Source organism: Tenrec ecaudatus, chromosome 10 (genome assembly GCF_050624435.1).
Source record: "Tenrec ecaudatus isolate mTenEca1 chromosome 10, mTenEca1.hap1, whole genome shotgun sequence".
NCBI classification, from domain to species: Eukaryota; Metazoa; Chordata; class Mammalia; order Afrosoricida; family Tenrecidae; genus Tenrec; species Tenrec ecaudatus.
This window is the reverse complement of record NC_134539.1, coordinates 131148224-131170291: the sequence shown is the minus strand read 5'-3', so window position 1 is coordinate 131170291 and position 22068 is coordinate 131148224. Positions and strand designations below refer to the sequence as shown.

The following is a 22068-nucleotide window of genomic DNA, read 5'->3' as shown; positions in this document are numbered from 1 at the left end:
CCTTCACTCATTCGGTGAACACCTGCAGAGACGAGGGGGGTGCCTTGGGCAAGCCAAAGGGTCAGGCCTTGTCTGACCCCATATGGGGAGCACCCCCTCTCTCACACACACTTCCATCCAGGAGGAGCAAGGTAGCTGGTCAGGAAGCACAGACTCTGAGTGAAGACCAGGGCCTGGGCTGGGGCAGAGATCTGTTCTCAGAGCTGACTGAACATCGTTCATTTTCCAGCAGCCCTGAGGGTGTGAGGCTCAGAATGACCTGGGGGAAGTGGGGGGGGGGGGCAGGCAGGGTTGGACCTGCTGGGTGTTCATTCATTCTAGTAGATCAAGCAGAAATGATTAAATAACCCTGAGACTGAAGTAGAGCCAGTGTGGAAGAAGCAGGGGGTCTTGGGTCTGTAGGCCAGAGGAAGCTGGTCCACGGGCGGCCAGGAGAGGCTCCCTTGAGAAAGAGCCAACTGGGCACCCCAAAATGAGTAGGAGTTGCAGATGGGGCCAGAGAAGGAGCTGACATTTTCAGACAGCAGAGGCAGCTCATGCAAGTGCCCTGAGGCAGATGTCGACTGAGGTGGGACACAGCAGGTGAGGCAAAGGGGACAGTGAAACCAGGATGAGGGGGGGGGGAAGGCCCTGTGGATCACATCAAGCATTCAGTCTTAATCCTCAGAACAAGGTCCTCATTGGAGGTGGAAAGGGGGAGGAGGAAGGCAGATTGCTAGGGGCCCACTGGCAGGTGGTAGACGGGGACAGGGATGGCCAAAGGGGCTTCCTCCCAGGCCCAGCTGCGGGAGCCAGCAGGTGGGAGTCAGAGTAGGGTCTGGGCTTCCCCATGGAGAGTCCTCTCTGCAACTGGGGTGCCCCTGACCCCCTTCCATTGAGCCCTGCACCAGGTGGGCGTTGTGTTTGAATGGCAGGAGTTTCTAGTCTGATTTGGGGGGGAGAGGGGAGGAGTCAGGGACCCACTGTCAGTGGCAGTCAGATTGGCAGCCGCAGCCCCAGATTCCAGCAGCAAGGCCTTGCTGTGGCGCGGTTTCCTGCCGCGCCTTTGTGAACAGGCACAAAGCCGTGGATGTGTGCAGGGCCCAGCTCGTAGGCCCGTGGCTCCCTGCGCATAGCCCGCCCCAAGTCCTGTGACCCCAGAGAAGGGAAGGGCTCATTAGGAAAGGTTTTCAGAGCCCCGACTAGCAGAGATGAACAGGCCCGTGTTTGATCCTAGAAGCCGCCTCATTTACCAGGGAAGCAAAGGGAGAGGCTCAAATAACCGGCCTCACGCCAGCACGCACACAGGTGGTAGTGGCAGCGGTGGTGCAGGGCCGGGTGGGGATTCAAGTGGGTGGGACGGCCTAGCATGGCAGGGCCTAAGCTGTCCCCACGAAGGGGCAGGGTGGGACTGCGCAGCCAGGTCCCAGCTGGAAGGGACCTGACTACACCATTTCTTTTTGTTGTCTAGGGTCCTGGTGCTGGACAACGGGACGATAGCCGAATTTGATTCTCCCATCAACCTCATTGCCACCAGAGGCATCTTCTATGGGATGGCCAAAGACGCAGGGCTTGCCTGACCCCTGGGATTCTCTCCTGGCCACCCCTCAGGTTCGCCCAGAAAGGAAATGGTACCAAATATGGACTAGACTGGACTGGACTCAGGGCAGGACAGTGCCCCACAGCAGGCCGATCCCTGTGCTGGCTGCTGTCGGAGAGGAAGTGCAACCCAACAGGTGGAGCGTGCCCGCGTCGCAGACCGTTTGAGGCAAAGAGCCCAGACTAGTCCCCAGGCCCGATTCCCAAATCTGGTGTTAATTCCACACGGCTCGGCTCGCCATCTCTTTATGAAGCACCCTCCCTCCCTGCCATGATTTTTCTTTTTCCCCCTATTCATATGTATTTTTTAAAAGAAAATTCTTCCTCTTGCCCCTGAAGACTGCCCGACCAGGCCGCCTATAAGAACCGAAGCCTGTACTTGGCTGGGGCCCATTAAAAATGCAGCCCTGGCAGGAGATGGACTCACCTCTCTGGGCCGGTGCACCAGGTCTGGGGTAGCGCCTCTTCTTGGAGGGGTGGGGAGTGGGTTTGCATCATGGAAAGCTTTGGCCCCCAAACCCTTTGGCTGGAAATGGTGTCTTCACAACCAGAACTGACTGGGCCAGTGCCAGTAGCCCCTGCTCTGCTGTGCAGGTCGTATAAAAAGGTGAGAAATAAGGCCCCGTGAGGTCTGACCCGAGCGCTTGGGAGAACTGCCGTGAACACCTCATCCCTCCAGCCGGTCTCTCCAGGCGCCGAGGAGTCCCTGGTGCTCCGCTCCTCATCCCTCCCAAGTCTGTTCCTGACGGGCCCCATAAACACCGCAGTGCCCCCCCACCCCCACGCAGCATCCACCAACCTCCGCCCGCTGGGGCGTGCCAGCCCCAAGAGAAGCCCCAGGCCGCCCCCTGCCCTGGCTGGTGAGGAAAAGGTGAGGGTGAGTTTGATCTCAGGTCGCAACCTGAGGGTTTCGTTTCTTCAGCTCAGAGTCCAGCTGCCTGAGGCCTCTCCGATGGGAAATGCACATCTTTCCTGTCACCCTGCTCGTGTTGGGGCTCTACCTTTCATTCCCCCTGGCTTTGATTCTTATTTGCAGCCGGCTGCCCCCCCTCCTCCCCCACGATGACGAGCAGGTGTGGAGATGGAGCCTTAGATCTGGGCTTTCTGTACACTCTGGGGCGGCCTCTGCTGCAGGACCATTTGTTAAAGGTTAATCACATTTTTTTTGGTTTGGTTTCCCCTGGGAGGGGCAGGCTGCCTCTGCCCAGGATGGGCTGTTTCTGAGCCTATGGAAGGAGACTTCCATCCTTGTGATAAAGCATGTCTGAAAGCACAAACGCCCAAATGGTGCTGCCTCTCCTTGGTGTGAAGAAAAGGTCTCCGCTTTGCTCTCTGATTTATTAGGTCAATTTGGCATGACGTCTGCTTTCTGAGGCTCTGGCTGCTCTAAACCAACAGAAACACAGGTTCGTGGCCTCTCTCGGCCAAAGTTCTGAAGGTATAGGGCTGTGAGCTCCTCGTCCCCGCCCCCACCTCCCACCCCCTGCCACCCCTGCCCAGGCCCAGGGAGCAGGCTTCCTTGTGGCTGCTGAGGGCAGCACTGACAGCTCACAGGAGAGGCTCAGTTGTGCAAAGTAAATAGGATAATTCAAAAACCTGGATAATAGGGGGTGACCTCCATCTAGCTGGTGCAGCTTCACAGGGGAAATGAAGCTGACTGCCGTGAGCCACGGGGTGGGTGGGGGCAGGGGGACAGAGCTGGGGCGCCGCAGCAGCCGAGGAGGGACACACAGACGGCTCAGGTGGTGACCGGCTGGCTTCCTTGGGGCTTGCCTGTCCTTTTGAGTTTCTGCGACTAGCTGGGAAACCAGAATGAAGGTCTATGGGCGTGGTCGGTTAATATTTCATTTTAATAACACTGGTTCTGTTTGAATAGTTAGCGATGCAGAGAAAACCTCTCCAGGGACTGTTTACACACAGTGTGAACACATGCTCCAGATATGCAGGGGAGGAGGGGGAGTTCACAGTTAACAAAGCTAAAAAAAAATCCTTGTTATAAATTACACAAAGCATATAAAAATATTTCTCTGAATGCATAGATTAAGACTTCCATCTCCCACCAACACTACCGACTGTGGAAACACTGGGGCCACAGACGCCCTGAACCTGCAGAAGGGAAGCCGGTACCCGGCTGGGCCACCCCAGGCCTGCCCAGCACCCTAACCTGGGTTAGCCTTTATAAGACCAGGTTAATGCTCTGTCACCCTCCTTCCTGCCGGGGGCTTCCACTGTTTCTGAGTCTCTATATAATATCATCTGCATGGAGGTTTAGCCCCAGTAACTCAGATATGAATGAATGAATACTGAATTTCTTTTCCCCAAGATAGAAACAAGCTTTTTTTTTTTTTTTTTGCAAAACAAAGACACACGCACAAACACCCCTCAAAAAAATCACTAGTATACCTAGGTGAACTGGCCTCTGCCTGGCTGAAACACGAGGGTGCTCTCTACCTGAAAACAGAGGGGGCAGTAAGTCACCTTCATTCTCCCATGAAGCCAGTGTCAGTAATTGGTAGAATACAATGAACTCACTAAATAGCATGACTCCCTGAAGTTGGCCTTGGAAACCCCCTGGGCATTGACTTAGGCAGGAGCTGCACTGCAGCTTCTCCCTGGACTAGAGTTCCCACACAATGTTAACCCAGTTCTGGGTGGTTGGGAACATAGGCACTACAGGGAAAAGTCTGAGGGCCCCAGGAATGCACTGCCCTGCGCTGACCACTGGCTGGGAGACCCTGCGGTGGCCCCTCAGCAGGACACGGGCTTTCTTTTCACATTAGTGACACTGAAGGACGGGTGGACGGAGAATCTTTGATGCATTCTTTAAAAATATATTCTTGTGGCATGCTCAGAGTTTAATCAGGGTTGGTGTTCTGTTTTGTTTTGTCTTGCCATTGACTTTAGGACTCAGTCTGGCAGACTATCAATTGAGTTAAGTGGATTGGTGGGGGGGGTGCAGGGCGGGACCGGAGTGGGGGTGGGTAAGAAATCCCTAGGTCAAACAATTAGTTTACAAAAGCAACAGATTCCAGAGTTGTGTAAAAATCCTAATAATTTCAAAATAACCTTTATCTTTGATACAAAAATAAAGATGCCAACTCCTTTAGCTCCGTTTCCCACAATAACCTTTAAAACAGCAACCGAGTCAAGTCTCAAAAATTGCTTTTCATTCCCAGTGGAAAATAAGAGCGGAGAACACGGACGGCAATGTTTGTGCTCATTGTTTTCTGGTGCAATTAAACAAGTCGGTGGCAGGACTCGCTCGGGGAGGGGAGGGGAGGGGCGCTGCGCTTGTCGGCAGCGTCAGGGGGGCCCCTAGCGGCCACGAAGGGAGTTACTGCCGAGCCGCCGCCAGAGCAATGGCGGACTGGACACTGATGGCGGACCGGACAGGACGCAGGCGCAAGTGTTACAGAGGACGGGACGAGGGAGGGGAGGCCCTTTTGGTTAACAGCCTATTTACAATTAGGTAACTGTATTCTTAAATACTTTTAACCTGAGTAACATTTATGAGTATGTTATATGGAACCTCACAGCTACGAGAGACTAAGAGTCGCTTGTCCACAACCGGGCTCGCCCTCCGAGCCGTTCACATTTCAGGAGTTGGAAGCATGCCACACCACACTCGGCCACCCCCGTCTGTCACGTGTGCCGGCCACAGGAGAGGCTCCATTTCGGCCCTGCTCTCACTGTAGCTATGGAAAGGCCGCTTAGAAGGGACCCTGGGGCTTGGGCCTCTCCGGGGTTCGGTGCAGCTGTTGGGCGCTTCGCGGGGGCAGGTTTATTGTGCACCAAGAGGCTGGCAAGGATGGCACCACTGCATGGGGGTCGGGGCTTCCCACCTTGGTAGGCGGTGTTAGTGTACACTACGCAGGGCACCGGGCCACTCCCTGCCATCCAAGGCAGACGTGTAGGATACGGGCCTCGGCTCAGACCAATGGCTTCCTGGCCCAAAGGTGACAGGCACGCGTGGCACCTCGGCGATGACGGTCCTGCAGCACTAGTAAGTCAGCTTTGACGCGCTCCTATTGTAGCAAGGCCGGTCTGTCAGTGTGGCCGCCGCACTTCGGAAGAGAAAATTGTTTTCACTGATCATCAGAACCAGTTCCAGCTCTTGGAAGTCTTGGAGTCGGGCAACATCCTTGTCCTACAGCAGAAGTAGGTCAAACAGATTAAGAGGAGCCATTTGTCTACACGTTTGGGGTGCTGTTAATGTCTGGGTTGGCTCGTTTTAAAACCTACGAAGCAAAACCCTCTGATCATACAGAACAGAGCTACAGGAGGTGGCTTCGTTGAAGAGGCAGGTGGGCTGAATGGATCTGCCTACGATTTCCCTAGGTTACCTTGTAAAACATCTGAAAATAGGTACCTGTGCCTGAAGAATCGCTCTCTGTGGCCTCCAGCTCTCAAAAGTGCCAGTGTCCCTGGAGCCCCGGCCCAGGGCCAGGAAACATGGTGATGGAGCACACCTGGTAAAAAACCCTTCGAGCCTTCACATCTCTCCAGCTGTGGCTCATCCAACTGAGGCAGCTGAGTGCAGAGAGCAACCATCCCTGCTGGACAGGTCTCTTACCTTTCTTAGCAGAGTATTGGGCAACTTTCTGATCTTCTCCACTTGGTCTGGATTAACGCCCAGCTCACAGCAGCTCACTCGGAGCAATTCCTGGTAGGTGAGCTCCTGTCGGTCCAGTTCAATCTCAATGAAATCATTTTCTCGAAGAGAAGGGTTCTGAACCCGCACCTTGAGTACCAGCTCTGACGGGGAGGAAAGAGCGTGTGAGGGTGGGGTGTTACTGAGCAGTTCCGGCATGGGTAACACTCAGTCCTGTCCCCCCACACTCCCCCTCCCAACGCCGGTACCCCCAGCAGGGTTTGCTTGGCCCCCGTGTTGGCTTGTCTGACAGCTCAGACTGTGGTCCTGCATAAAAAGGTGGGTAGGATCATCTCAGGAGTGAGGAACCAAACCAAAAGCCAATTTCACTGCCATCGAGTCGATGCTGACTCAGAGCCACCCTGTAAGGCAGGGTAGGAGCCGCCCCTGTGAGGGCCCCTGAGGTTTCTCCTTTCTGACTGCAGACATTTCAGCTCATAGTCAATCTGTAACCACTGCACTACCCACCAGGCCTCCCGTCGAGTGAGGAAGGTTCACTTTCACTCACATTACCCTTCAAAGGAGGAAAGGCTTAGGAGCGAATGGGTTTCGGTTTAAGCTGCACATAAACAGGAAGGAGAAGAGGTTGGAAAGCAGGTAAGGGTACAGGAGGTAATGTAAAGAAAAAAAGGGGGGGGGGACAGTTGTAGATTTAGAAGGATTGGAATAAACACAACAAAGAAGCACACAGGTAAGGAAGTCGGCCTGTGAGCCGAATGCAGTAGTCCTTAAGATGGGAGAGTGGGGCTTTGGGATGATTACCGTATGTATTTGTGCATAAGCCAAACCTGTTTTTCAGCACAAAAAATGTGCTGAAAAACAGGTTTGGCTTATACACAGGTCAGTGGTACCCCAGCAAGGTGTAACATCTCACAGATGACTGCCGTTCCTCCGCTGTTCACTCAAAGCCCCGCTGACACTGCAGGGCTTTGAATGTTTGTTTACTCACATCTAACCAATCAGAGCTGTCTTATGACGTGGACGGCTCCAATTCACAGAAGCGCCCGTAGTGATTCACTTACGCCGGCAGCTGAACTGGTAAGGATGTGTCTGTGGCTGTGCTCCCTCTCTCCCCTCTGGTCTCTGTGTTAATTCACATCCTGCATTTCCCACCCTAGACTTATACTCGAGTCAATCAGTTTTTCTGGTTTCCCAGGTAATAATTAGGTATCTCGGCTTATACTCGGGTCGGCTTATACTCGAGTATATACGGTACTCCTAGGTAAAGGCCCTGTGCGGTCTGCCCTTGGAGTCTGAGCCTGGCTGCCAAGATGGCCCAAGCCAGGCAACTATGTGCCTTTGGCAGTTCTCATCCATGGAGCTACCGTAGCACTTGTGGCCAGTTAGCCCTCATATTACAGGCCCTTAAAAACAGGAAGTGAGCATTAATTTGAGGACAAAGTGCACGGGCGGTAAGACCCAACTGTGGGGTTGGAATGGAATTGGAGCTATCAGGATGAACTCATGGTTTGGAGAATGAACAACAGACAGAGTTAAACAGAGTCAGAGAGGCAGATCTCCGCTGATATGTAAACATAAATGCATGTGTGTTTGTCTAGGAGCTTGTACAGTTACGTCCTGACTTCTCTGGGAGAGGCACTTTTCCTAGAGAAATGGCATGCTGGGGCCCACATCTTGGTTTCTGTAACCCAGTCTCCATCCACAAAGACCTGGGCTCCTTGGAGAAATGGCTGATGCAGGGTGGGCACAGGGAGAGTTTACTATGCGCCTGGGGCACCAGACAGGAGGGGCTGAAGGAGACATGACAAAGACACTGGACGGAGTCAGCTAGAGGAGGAGGCTCCTGCTGGCCAAATCGGAGAGCATTCGGACATCAAGACCATGACAGGGATTAAAACCTGGTGAAAAACTCGGCGTCCACGAGGCCTGACTGACACACATGGGGAAAGGAAAGCTGAGACCCAAGAGTCTGCTACGGGATGACTGTCCTGAGCTATTCGAAACCTTCAAGGTCAGAACTGATCAAGGGCTAAGGAATGGGCCCCGGTTGTGGGAGACCACACAACCTGGCCGCTAACTAAATGCAGTCATCCTGGCTTAGCCCTGGGGAGCAGCAGGGTAGTCAGGGCACTGCTAAGAAGACTGGCAACATTTAAATATGGACTGGGGATCAGACAGCAGTGTTACATCAAGGTTTCATTTCCTAGATTTGATAACAGGCCCTGGCTCTAGACAAGAACATCCTCGTCCTTTGGAAACATACCCTTAATTCACTTGTGAATCTGAGTAAGAGAGCTCCTTACGCTAGTCTTACATTTATAATATCACAGCCCACTGTGTATAAATTATACCCTATGCACACACTACCCAGAACCCCAGGAAGGAATGCCCCGACGTGAGGAGGCGGTTTACCTTGCATATTGAATGGAAATGCTCCAGTGAGGAAGAGTGGCTGGAATGGTGGTGCTGGTCCCGCATAGGTCCCATTTTGAGGGTCCAGAGACACAGGTGGCTTGGAAGAGAACAGGGACCGGCTCTGACTCCCTGGGGTTGGACAAACAGGCCCCGGTTTTGTGCTTTCTGGTGTTCTGAGCATGGCAGCAGGGGCAGCCACGTCCCCATTCGGAACCAGTGCCAGCGAGGTGTGTTCCCGAGGAAAGACCCCTAGCAGGGCTGGCTCCCCAGCAGGGAGCAGGGGGGGCGTGCCAGCTGCAGGGGGCGATGCAGGGGGCGTGGAGGGGTCCCCGTTCTGCAGCTGGGCAGGATCCCCTGCGTCGTCGGTAGTGTAGATAAAAGGAAAGGCCGGGTTGGCCAGGTAGTTGGGAACAAAGGGCAGTTCGGACTCCTTCGGCTGGGGGAGGCTGCCATCATCCTCGCCATCCTCTTCGACTTGAAAAGAAGCAGAGGCACAGCATGGACAGACCCTTAGTATCCCGAGGGAAAAAGAGCCTCTCTACTAGAAGCTCTTACTTTATTCTTAGCAGGCTTATTGGCATATCATTCGAGTACCACACAATGTGATGGTCAGAACATGTTAAGAGCTGGCCAATCCCAGAAGCCTTTGACCTTTGGTACGTGACAAATAGTTTCGTCAGTATTCATTGCTTCCTCCAGTCCGAGGAGAAAGACTAGCTCCTTGGGGGTGTGATGACCATTCTCCATACTGGCTTCAATTAGACAGATTCCAATCAGAGCCACCCTCCCTGGCCATGCTTTCCAAAAACACGGACCGATGGCTTCGACATGGTAATCAGGCTTCACACACAGACCAGCGATTTGGTGGGCATCAAGAACCCAGCCAACAATACCACATAGTTCTCAGGGGGCCTGATGGAACCCAGAGCGGCCCAAACACCCACTTACCTCCCATGAGCCTCCTGATTTCTCTCCGTGACGTCAACTGAGCTGGCATCTCCCCCTTGGTGGTGAGGATCTCTCTGTCGGCGCCCGACTGCAGCAGGTAGGAAACCACCTGGCCATGGTTGCGCTTGCATGCCCAGTGTAAGCAAGTCCTGCCCAGATTTCAGGAAGAAAAAAAAGGCGGGGGCACAGAAGTTTAAAAAGAGGAGCGGTGATCGGGTTTTACAAATTCTCAAGGCTACTAACGAAGCAGCAAGCCCTGTTAGGGTTCAGCCACACTCAGGAAGCGGCCTGGTCATTCCAACTTTTCTTTCTATAAAGCAGATGATCAACATATTTAATATGTTTGGAGCCTACTTTCGGATTTCATCTCTGGCCCCTGGGAAGAACAAATCGGTCCTCTGGGCTCTGAATGCAATGGCTCCCGCAGGCTAGAGGATCGCTTCAGTGATGCCGCCGTGCTGCCCCGGGCTCTTCAAACTGTGCTTTCATTTTGCCACCGTCCTTGTGAGGGACTGTGGGTGCGCACTTCCCCGGTATCAAACACCGCTTGGTGATTAGAGGTGCTCAGACTCATAATCATCTCCTATCTGCAAGCCTGTGAGGCCATGGAAAATTCACAAGCCTGAGTCTCTCAGCTGCTCCTCCGCTCTTCCTCTGTAATTTTCTTTCCTTCATTACATTTTTTTTTTAAAAAAGCACTTCCAAATTTCCATTAAAAAAACCCCCTGGCTTCTTCAGCTCCTTCCAGAAGGCAGCAACTCCCTCGTCATCTGTTTCATCGTAAGGAGCCGCACACACGCTCGAGTTCCTGAGCACTGTGAAAACGGACGCCCCGACCGAACCCCTTCAGAAGCAGATCTCTAAGGTATCCATCCGACTCACCGAGGTGGAAGCTCATCATTCACATTGCGCACGCAAGAAAGGTTGGTGCTCGCTCGAGTCGTGATTTTAATGCTCCAGAAAATATGTCGTTAGGGCGCCAGCAAAAGCCCCTTCCGAACAGAAATGAAGGGCTTCGAAATTTGTCCCCGGTTGCCAAAGCTGATGGCGTATTATGAGAAGAAAATGTTTTTCCTCTGTCTGTTTTGAAATGGCCTCGTTCAACTGATGGAAAGAGCTAAACTTCTTCAGAGCTTCTAGACCAGTGGTGCTCAACCTTCTTAAGGACCCTTTCAAGCAGTTCCTCATATCACGGTGACCCCCAACCACCAAATTATTTCCGTTGCTACTTCACTGTCATTTTGCTACTGCGAGGAATCCCCCCCAAAGGGATCGCGACCCACAGGTTGAGAACCACTCGCTGTTCTAGGTAAACACAGCTAGGACGAGGAACAGAGCCTATCTGGTCGAGCCCCAAAGGACTGCTAGGGAACCAGGATCACAATGTGGCGCTCCTGTTTCTCAAGGCATCCCCCATCTAGCTCTGTGGGTGGCCTCCCCTCTCCCTCACCCTCGGCAAAGAATGCCCAGCTCTGGGAGTCACACATCAAGAAGGCGGCGTGGGCACCCTCCAAGGGTTCAAAGCGTGTTCTTTTCTACTGCTCTTTGAACTTGGGGCACAAAAAGCAGTCCGCAGGGTCAGAGTTGTAGCATGGTTGGGGTACGGTTTCCCAACAAAATTCTCACGAGGGCAGCCCCCCGTGACCCTCGTGAACGAGCAGGTGCATTGCCGCGATGGGACAAAGTCCCTGGCACAACTGTCCTGACCTTTTGCTCATCATGGCAGCCTAGGTTTGTCTGAAAACATCTTCGTAACAAGCCCGCCTTCATCCCACGTCCTTCTGAGACAATCCATTAAGACCACCTCACTGGGATCCCACACAGACACCAGGACCTCGTGGGCTGACCTCTCTGCCAGCTTTGTAGCTGAACTGTCTCGGCAGCAGAGGCACGTGGAAAGCGGTTCTGTTTGGATAAGCCCGGGCGTGGACGGACTGCTCACTCCTGAGGGCTGGGTCACTGCGATCCCGTGGGTCTCCAAGACTCTTAACTTGGCTCAGGGGTAGAAAGCCCCGCCTTTCACCTGTGCACTGTAGCAGCCACCACACAATCTACGACGCTCCCAGGCCTCCTCTGGGATGCCTCGTCAGTCATCTCAAAGCGGGGTTGCACCCGCTGCACACTGTGCGTGTGGGAAAGCCGGCGTGCTGCGCGTGACCCCACGGACGCCTCGAAGCGGCCTCTGAGTTATCACTCACTAGCGTTTCATTAGCCTGGAAGGCTGCTGCAGGCTCCTGCACAACCTGACTGCCAGTTGGGGAACTGGAAGGCTTGATCTCGGCGTCTCTCCGGTCAGCTCCGTGAAGATAACGAAGTACCGGGTGCTTCGTTACTCCTCGCCGAATGAGTGGACCAAGGGCAAGGTGCCCAGCGCTCCGAGGACCCCCCGAGGCTGGGCAGGCTGCAGCCTCCACTGGGTTTGTGGGTGCTTAACCGGGGTGTCAGCTTGAGGGATTAGAACAAGCGAGCACTCAAAATGAATGGAGCATGATGAGAAAAATAGGTTCCCTTTTGGAAATAAAGTACTCACTCGCTGGCTGTAAATCACTTGCTCCTGGCAAGCTGGAAAGTGAAGGAGGTAATTTACAGCCAGTGGGGCCGACAGAGTCGGGGACAAATCAACTGCTAAATCATCACCATGGGAAGTGGGCTGAAGCCACTAGTGCTCGTTCCCCACAGCCCTGCGCCAGCCCCCCGGAGCACCCCATTCACAGCGCAGAGCTGTGCGGCTCACGTGGGCCTTGCTCAAAACCACGGCAGCGAGGCAGCGGACACACTTGTTGCTCAGCCCCGTGTGCGACACTTGGATTGCAATGGAGGTGGGAACCCTCATCCTTTCTCACTTTTGAACTTCAACTCTGACGGCTCTCAAGTTGCTTCAAAGTGGCCAGTCATGCAGACCAGCGTGCCCGGCTGCATTCACCACTGCGGACCTGGCGGCGGTAACAGAAAGCCCGCCCTCTCCTGCCCTCGGATAGAGTACGTTTTTGGAGGATCCTTTCACACCCCGGTTCCCGGCCCCTGGTTTTACGACAACAAAGGAAGCAAGGCGGGCAGCAAGCTTCACAGCTGCTGTCAGGGAGCGCCCCAAAGTCACCCTCCAAGGATCTGTTCACCTTCCTCCCACTTTACAGTCGAGGAGGGTGAGCTCGTGAGCAGGTAAGAAAGCAGAGCATCTAGTACAGGGACCAAGTAGGGAAAGCGGCTTAGGAATGCTAGAGGCCTGGAGGAGGTATGGTGCAATGTTAAACTGAGGGGTTAGGGAGGGCCCCACCAAGGTGACAATGAAGCAAGACCCAAAGGAGGCAGAGAGCAGACCATGTGGTCTGTGGGGAAGCCTTTCAGAGAGAGAAAGAAGAGGCCAAGGCCTGGTTCAGCAAGTGCCTGTGTTCCAAGAACCGCCAGGAGCTAGTTGTGCGCAATTCCCAAAAGATGGGGCACAGAGTAAGAAGGGAGGCTCGGAGGAGCTAGTGTCGGCTTTCCTTGGGAGTGAGACAGAGCCAGTAGAGGGCGCTGAGCAAGGGGACTGATTCTGCCGGTTTTAAGTCCGTGTTAGTGGGACAGGGGCTTCTGAAACTTTTTCCACTGTCGACCTCTCTTGACCCAAGAAATCTGCAACATGGGCAAGCACTTCCAGAAACACCTGGGACTCACTACGTGTTTGATTTTGAAGTGAATTTAGGTCACTGCGCCTTCAGTAGCGCTTGACTATTGCCAGGTTTTCTGCAACGTCCACAGTCACTCACACGGCCCACAGTGCACGCGCCTTTGAGCTAGGAGCTACTGCGATGACCCCGCTAAGCCGACGGAGGCTGGACCGTCGACAGTGACGAGCTACATTCTGTAGATCAGCTTCCGGCTCTACCTGAGGTTGAGTCAGCAAGATACCGTGATTGGCTGGATGTGGGGGATGAAGGAACAGGAGGCAAGGAAAGCGCCAAGGTTTTAGGCCTGAGTCCTTGAAAGAAGGAAGCTGTCATTCGATGAGACTGGGAGAAGGCCGGTTTCGGACGGAAGGCAGGTGAAGACTCAAAATACAACATGGATGTGTTGAGCTGGAGGCCTGTCTTGCCCGGCTCCGGAATCACTGCTCACAGAGCAGCAGTCAAGAGAGCAGAAGACGTGTTGCATGAGGTCACTCTGCCGCACCCCTTTCGAGTACTGAAAATTAGGGATGTTCCTTGGAGGACTAGGTGCGCCTGACCCAAGTGATGGTATTTTCAGTGCCCCCCTAGGCCTGTGAAGGTTGAATAAGGAGATCGGAGAAGAATGGGATGCGTTTGAAATGGTGGTGCTGGTGACGAATACTGAACGCACACTGACTGCGGAAAGGACAGACAGATGTGTCGCGGATGAAGTATGGCCAGAGTGCTCCTTAGAGGCCAGGAGGGCAAGGCTTCGTCTTACATGCTTCGGACATGTGGTCAGGAGAGACCAGTCCCTAGAGAATAACGTCAGGCGTGGCAAGTGGGGGGGGCAGCGAGAAAGAGGAACACAGTGTCTGTAACAATGAGCCCTGCATAAGAACAGTGTGAGGTTGGCCTGGGACCCGGCAGCGATGTGCTGTGGTACACAGGGCCTGATGGGTCAGAACCGACCCGACCGCCTCTAACAACAGCCCCAACATCAGACATCTTCTGGCGTGAAATCTGTTAGAGGACTCCTCCTTCGGATGCACTTCGTGGTAGGCACTGTGGTCGGGGAGGGTTTAGTGCCCGATGCCTCGTTAGCTTTCCCGCTCCACTAGTGACTGTGTATCGTCTGGCCTTAGCACTATGACCTAGCCATTCTGGGCTCGGTTTCTTCATGTGTGAACATGGGGAGAAGAGCAATAGCCCGCCCCCTCAGTAGTTCCAAGTGACACATGTAAGACACTTGCAAACTCGGTCAAGGTTAACTGCTGACATTATATGTCATCTCATTAGGTGCACCCCACACTCTTCTGGAAGTGATGGCGAATGAAGTAAGTGCCAAGGGGCCACAGTTAAGCAGGGCTGGAGAAGAACGCACAGCCAAGACCACGCTCGTTCTTCTACACAACACTGCCTCCTGGTGCCGAAATGGTCCTTTACAGCTGGTGAGCCACACAGGAGGCTCAGAAGGGAACACTTGGGTGACCTTGGGCAAGTTATTCTTCTGATGTGCTATGGCCTACTTCCAACTGTCGGACTTCAGAACTTTGTAAACAGAAATATTTGCAAATACCCTTTAACTCGACATTAGCGAAACAGGAGGGCTATCTGACGGGGCGCAAATAAAACTTCACTTTTTAAATGCAGAGAGCACGAGGTAACCCACCAGCCATGCAGTAACTTGAAACGAGAGCTGGCCACCAGCACGTTGAGACGAGGCGCCCCACGAAACTGAGAAGGGCGCGACCTCGGGGGGCAGGTAACGGAAGCCTTCGGTGGCCAGAGCTGTTTTTGAACTTGGGTCAGAAAACCAAAGAAAACATTCTAAGGTCATGAATGAGCCCTTCCCCCAAGGGGCATCTGTGCCCCCCGCCCCCCCCCGCAGGTCGTTGCTACAAAGAGTCAGCAGAGGAATGCGGTGGTTTCCTCCAGGTCTGCAGGGAAGAACTGGCGTTTGTTTGCCAGCCGCCTATGTGCCCGGGGCTTCTGCTCTGGGCGCGGCCGGGCGGTGCAGAAGCATCTCGGGCGCAAGAACGCCGGCTGGAAGGCGGGCAGGCCGCCGCCGGCAGGAGGCACTCGCCGAGCGTCGCAAGGCTCTCCTGCACCGGTGTGGTCGGGGTGGACCCGGCGCAGGGCGCGCGGCCCGGCCCGGCGGACCACGTGGGCAGGACGTGCGCCCGCCTCGCCCCGCAGGCCCGGCGCCCCCCCTCCCCGCGCCGACCCCGGGCCTCCCCGCGCCCCACTCACCAGCCGTTGACCTCGTTTTGGGAGTTCACGTCCACCCCGCTCTCCACCAGTTTCTGCACCTCCCGGACGTCGCCCAGGGCCGCGGCCTCCCGCAGCCGCTCCTGCTGCGCCTTCTGCTCCAGGAGCGCGCTCATCTTCCCGCCGCCCGTCAGCGCCGCCCCGGCCCGGCCGCGCCGCCCGCCATGGCGAAGGCGCGGGGCTCTCCGCTCCTGCCGCCCGCGGCCCGGGCCTCTCCCGGCCGCCCTCCCGCCGGCGGCTCCGGGGGACCCTATTCGCGGGGACACCGGCCCGCGCGCTTCCGTTCCCGCGCCGGCCCGCCGGTTACGTAACCGCGCGTCCCGGGCCGTGCGTCACGGCTATTTTTAGACCTCCCCACCCCGCGGCTTCCCGGGGACCGACCCACGGACAGAGGGCGGGGCGGGGCGGGGATAAAAAGGCTATTTTGAAAGCCAGAGAGCCTTATCCTCTGGCGCAGGCTGTTGACCCGACATCAAAAGCATTGGTGGGTGGTTTTTGGGGTGTGTGTTCCCCCCAGTTTGTTTGGCTCTTTTTCCTGACGTGAGCCAACTCTGCCCCAGCAGGATGGGGAAATGAGCTGAAAGCGATCCTCCTATCATATGCCCATTATTGCAGAGATAGATGACACTGTTTCTCTTCTTTTGACTGGGGGGGGGGGGCGGCATTCAAGTGAAGAACATTTGTTTCCATTGCTGCGTTACATCTCTGCCTTGGGTTTGGGAAGGAAATATTTATGCTGTACACAGAGTTCACAAACTGTCATTTGTGACTGCGTCTAAGTCATCGTTAATCACACATCCCATCACGAAGGCCGTGTAAGGGGAAAAAGGAAAACGCATCCAGGATTCTTTGGCGTTCTGGTCCCCATCCCAGGAGCTCCGGGAAGAACTAAGATGTGTGCATAAACACAGAGTGCCATGCAGCACTTTCCTGACTCCTGCCTAATCAGTCTAAGGAGGCGCAGTGCCTGCGCTGGCACTGGTTTTTCTACCCGGTGGGGGCAGGGATATTGTTCTGCTGGACCCAGGTGCCTTGGAGAGATCCACTAATGTGGCACAGATGGGATTTTGTGGATGGGGGCAGGAGGATTAAGGACATCACCTGGGGAGGAAGGGAGGGAGGCTGAACAAAGGAAGGTGAAACAGGAAGGGACAAAAATAGCCCCTGGGTTTTCATATCCCTCTCGGGGCTGCCCAGCATGTGCACAGCCTCACGTTTCTTGCTACTGTTAAAAAGAAACCAAGCCCCAGTTTGTTGATTATGATACAGTAACTCACAGAATACAACAGCACACCCCTGGGGGTTCCGTTGGAGCCTGCGGAGTCAAAGTGCCCCCAGGACAAATTAGAACTCTGCTTCTCAAGTTTACATTTTTATTGGTCCAAATTTAAATTCTTCGGTCTGGTGTGATCCTCCATCTGAAGCTGCTGTGCCTGGCCCTGGAATCTTAAGAGTAGTATGAGAATGGATGGGGGCTGCTGCTATTCTTTTTTTTAAATCTTTTTATTGGGGCTCATAAGGCTCTTATCACAGTCTGTACATACATAAATGAGCAAAGCACCCTTATACATTCGTTGCACTCGTCATTCACATAATTCACCTTCCACTTGGGTTCCTGGAATCAGCTCGGTTTCCCTTTTTTCCCCGTCCCCCTCCCTCCCTGCTGCTATTCTTAAAAACAAAACACTTAAAAAATTGGTGGTGACCGCATGCCAAAGTCTGTGCACTCCCCTTATCAAAGTTCATTTTGGGTTTCATTTTCGTTCCTTAAAAGGATTCGCGACAGCATGTGTTCTACAATCGTGTTGAATCAGGGAATACTAGTATCTTCTTCAAACTAACCCTCTACTTCTGTCCAATCTTCTGCTTTGTTATCCTCACATCAAAACACCGTACTCTCTCCACAAACTACCCCCTACTCCTCCTATCCGTCCGTCTGTGAGTGCACACGGGTGGCTGATCTCTGACATTGAACTCTGCTGGAGCTTACATGTTTGTAAACTATACTTTGTCTTGTCTCCGTGGCATTATCTCAACTGCCTGCCCAGTACCAGCCTGGGCGATGGGGATTCTGCTGCAAACAAATCTGAATCCTTGGTTTCACAAAGCACACAGTCTAACAGGGAGATCCTGCGAAGGCAAATAATAGAGCGCAAGAATGATCATAGGCGCGCCCTAGCAGAAGGTTGGAAGGGTGTGCATAATGGGGGGGTGGGGGCAGTATGACGGTTAAGGCCAGATGCCTGGGTTTGTAGCCCAGCTCTCCCAGTGTTGCAATCTGGGATGAGTTACTTTTCTTATTCCTTAGTTTCTGCATCTGCAAAACCAGATTGATCATCCTCTACTTAGTTCACACCATGGTTGGAAACTGTTGCTGGGTAACGCCTGGCCATAGCTACCTCCATGAATGGTAGCAATGTTACAGCATGGTGAAGTCAAGGAAGAGATCCAGATAGGAGGGGGAGGGATGGTGATCAGAAAGCAAGGAGGGCGCCCCCGTTTCTGACTGGGTAGCTGGTGATACCAGCTCCTGAGATTTGGGACCAAGGTTGACGAGCCGGTTCGCAGTGCGCTTGGTGCTGACTTCGGTTTCAAATCTACAGACTGTTACGGACCACTTTAACAACGGCTACCATCCATAGTCACTCACGGCCGGGCATCGTGCTTGGTGCTGAATAGGAATTCTCTCATGTAAGCCTCACAATAACCCTGTAAGATGGATCCATCACTTCATGCGAGGCCCAGTGCCATACAGCTGGAGTGCGAGCCTGAGCAAGACTGAGCTCGGGCAGCGCAGCTCCAGCGCCTGAGTTTGTGTCCAACTTCCGTCCACCTAACTGACGACGCCCGGTCAGCAGTTGTGTGCAGGAGTGAGGGCTTCCGGCAGGAGATCTGGGCTGGTGATTCGGCGATAGCCGTCACCAGCAAACGGCGCTAGGTGAAGTCATGGGAATGGCGGAGATGGCCCCATGAGAGTGCCTTCTTAACCACTGAGAGAAGACAAAGACGGAGCTCTGAAGAAGACCCAGTGTTAATGAAGCACCCAAGAGGAGACACCCTCCAACAGAACTGAAGAGGAGCAGCCAGATGGTAAGGAACCCAAAAGGATGGAAGGGTTCGGAGGAAAGGACCTACAGGGTTGACTGCTCCAGAAAGGTCCAGACAGAAAAGCACTTAAAAGGTAGAGATGAATGTGATCCCCCAAAACTGCTAGTGGCCTTGGAGAGGGAAGTGGTGTGGAATGGTGGGACTGGCAGCCCGACTGTGATGGGCTCAGGAGTGAATAAGAGCTACCTCCCACCTGTTACAGGTGAGAGGGCTTCAAAAGCTTGGGGGAGGGGGGTCGCGAATTAAAAGATAATGACATTTTTTTTCATGAACTTCTGAAGCTTCCTGGTACTGTGTTGGAATCTCAGGGATGGACAGCAGGAAAATAGGTGAAGGGAGACATTGGACAGTGTAAAACATGAAAAAAATATATAAATTATCATAGGTTCATGGGGGAGGGAGGGGAGAAAATGAGGAGCTGATATGAAGGGTTCAAGCAGAAAGCAAATGTTTTGAGAATGACGATGGCAACAAATGTACAAATGTGCTTGACACCATGGATGGATGGATTGTGATAAGAGTTGTACGAGCCCCCAATAAAATGATTTTTAAAAAAAGAGAGAAAACAGAAAATATTAAAAACTGAAACAACTTTAAAATGGGTCAAAAGGGCGATCAAAGGATAAGGTATTACATTTTAACCAAACTACATCTGTCACAATAGACTTTACAATGCTCTCTCTGGTAACAAGGCTGCTCACTCCCAGAGGCTAAGGTTAGAGGGGATTCACTGGAGTCAATCCATGTGGGGATCTTGCAAATGAATTTTGGTCTTCCACTGTCATGGCCTTCTGCAAACAGGTGTCCGTAATCGAAGCTTCAACACCATTCCATCCTTTGGATGCTATTATGTATGGTCCAGGGATCCACAGGCTGGTGTGCTGCTTCCATGTAGACTTAGTTGACGGCTCACTTAGATGGCTGCCTGTCTTAAGATACCCTGTCCGACCCCAAACACTGCTCTTTCTGATAGCCTGACACTCTCTGGTTTCTTCATCACACGTTGCTACAGCACCTATTATCTTCAGTGATATCTTCCTGAGGACAGCACTGAGCAGGGCCATGTTGTAAGTTTTCTTCTTTTTCTATAACACATAATTTTTATTGACACATAATTTACATGTCATACAATTCAATAGTTTGATCGTTCAACCATAGCAAGGAGAATTGTGCAATCATTCCATATCAATCTTAGAGCATCCCCTCCCCCCATGGTTAAATTGCCTTAAAATGAGAAGTGCAGCCACAGCCAGTTACAGTGCTCCCTCCCCCCAAGAACTAACTTTTCTTAGAGTGGGGCTAGAACTTAAGTGTGAGCCCCAAATGTGACTTAGTTCTTTTTTAAAATTGTTTTATTAGGGGCTCATACAACTCTTATAACAATCCAGACATACATCAATTGTGTGAAGCACATTTGTACATTCATTGCCCTCATCATTCTCAAAACATTTGCTCTCCACTTAAGCCCCTGGCATCAGTTCCTCATTCTTCCCCTCTCTCTCCCCTCCCCCTCCCTCATGAACCCTTGATAATTTATAAATTATTATTTTGTCATATCTTGCCCTATCTGATGTCTCCCTTCACCCACTTTTCTGTTGTCCATCCCCCAAGGAAGAGGTCACATGTAGATCCTTGTAATCAGTTCCCCCTTTCTAACCCACCCTCCCTCCACCCTCCCAGTATTGCCGCTCACACCACTGATCCTGAAGGGATCATCCGCCTTGGATTCCCAGTTCCTATTCCTACTAGTGTACATCCTCTGGTCTAGCCATATTTGTAAGGTAGAATTGGGATCATGACAGTGGGGGAGGAAAAAGCATTTAGGAACTAGAGGAAAGTTGTATTTTTCATTGTAGCAACATCGCAACCTGACTGGCTCGTCTCCTCTCCGAGACCCTTCTGTAAGGGTGTCCATTGGCCTACAAATGGGCGTTGGGTCTCCACTCCGCACTCCCCTCCTCATTCACTGATATAATTTTTTGTTCTGCTGATGCCTGATACCTGATCCCTTTGACACCTCGTGATCGCACAGGCTGGTGTGCTTTCTTCCATGTGGGCTTTGTTGCTTCTGAGCTAGATGTCCACTTGTTTACCTTCAAGCCTTTAAGACCCCAGACACTATATCTTTTGATAGCCAGGCACCATCAGCTTTCTTCGCCATATTTGCTTATGCATCTATTTGTCTTCGGCGATCGTATCATGGAGGTGAGCACACAATATGATTTTTTTGTTCTTTGATGCCTGCTAACTGATCCCCTTGGCATCTCATGAGCACGTAGGCTGGTGTGCTTCCTCCATGATTTACTTCTTATATGGACTGTATTTGAATGATTCAGAGATTTTTGCAAGCACCAAAAATCCAAACTTAAATCCACGGTCACCTAGTTAATTCAGACTCAGAGACTCCCTATAGGGTTTCAGAGACAGTAAAACCTTTACAGAGCAGCCAGCCTCCTCTTTCTTCCTAGGAGCAGCTGGTGGATTTGAACAATCGTCCTTTTGATTAGAAACCCAATGTACAGCCCAGTGGGCCACAGGTGTTTTTGCCCTGTTTTGTTGTTTACTTCAAAATAAGATATGTGCAGTGTGCATAGGAATTTATTCAGTTTTCTTTTAAACTATAGTCTGGCCCTGCAACGGGTCTGAGGGACAGTGAACTGGCCCCCTGTTTTAAAAGTTTGAGGACCCCTGCAAGGCTCCAGAACCGGGGGAGGGGGGGGAAGAGGGGTAGGAATGTCAAGTTCACAGACATTGATTTGATTCCAATTCATAGAAACCCTAAGGGCAGGGTAGAAGTGTCCCTGTGAATTTCTGAGCCTTTTAACTCTTTGTTGGCAGAGCGGCTGGCAGTTTCCAATAACTGACCTTGTGGCTTGCAGTTCAATGCTCAACTCACCACGCTAAGGCTTCTTTTTTTTTTCCTTCCAAGCACAGTATCCGGATATTAGTTGAATACATTTTATCAATAATTAAAACAAAACTTCCACACCGGGTGGCAGTGAGTTTAGGCCTGCATATCCGCATTTTGCGTAATTTTGTAGCAACTGACGTCTCCTTCCTTGACTAGTTTTCCCACCGCGGAAAGTCCCACCCGGAGCTTCAGGGCGGGAGGAGAAAGCTGGGTAAAAAGAGACGCCAAGCCCGGCGACTGGAGAATGCAGCTGGAACACGGAATCAGAGTGTTGATCAGCTTCCTCCACTGGAAGATGGCACCCTGCGCTCCGCGTGGGACAAAAGGAGAGTGTGCACGGCCTTTTTCTTCTGCTCGGGCAGAGGACGAAGCTTCTAGACGTAGCGTCTGATAGCTCACTGTGCAGCAGCTCGGGTCGCGGGAGCGCTACGCTAGGAGGAAGCCTCTGGCATGCGCAGGCTCCTCCGAGCGCAGGTCGCGTCGGTCCCCCGGAGGGGCGGGGCCAAGCCCGGCCTCGGCGGGCCCCGCCCCCGGGGAGGCGGGAACTGGGCGGGTCCCCGCCGCCCGGGATTGGGCACGTCTCCGCGGGCGCGCGTGCT

The 22068-nt window shown here is 53.0% G+C and overlaps 2 protein-coding genes across 3 annotated transcripts in view; one reads left to right on the top strand and one right to left on the bottom strand.

The window, feature by feature from the left end:
• ABCC3 (ATP binding cassette subfamily C member 3) overlaps nucleotides 1-2855 on the top strand; it is a 52005-nt gene extending 49150 nt beyond the window's left edge. For both annotated transcript variants that reach the window (XM_075561620.1, XM_075561621.1), the window contains exon 31: nucleotides 1451-2855. In XM_075561620.1, coding sequence (XP_075417735.1) covers nucleotides 1451-1559 — 109 coding nt within the window. In that variant the 3' untranslated portion in view covers nucleotides 1560-2855. The remainder of the gene's footprint in view (nucleotides 1-1450) is intronic.
• Nucleotides 2856-3409: 554 nt separating this feature from the next.
• On the bottom strand, nucleotides 3410-15739 carry ANKRD40 (ankyrin repeat domain 40). Its single transcript, XM_075561622.1, has 5 exons — nucleotides 15433-15739; nucleotides 9554-9702; nucleotides 8603-9079; nucleotides 6152-6333; nucleotides 3410-5725 (listed from the first exon to the last, which is right to left on the bottom strand). Exons 1-5 carry the CDS (start codon nucleotides 15564-15566, stop codon nucleotides 5579-5581), a joined length of 1089 nt encoding a protein of 362 aa, XP_075417737.1. The 5' UTR covers nucleotides 15567-15739; the 3' UTR covers nucleotides 3410-5578.
• Between the last annotated feature and the right edge of the window lie 6329 nt (nucleotides 15740-22068).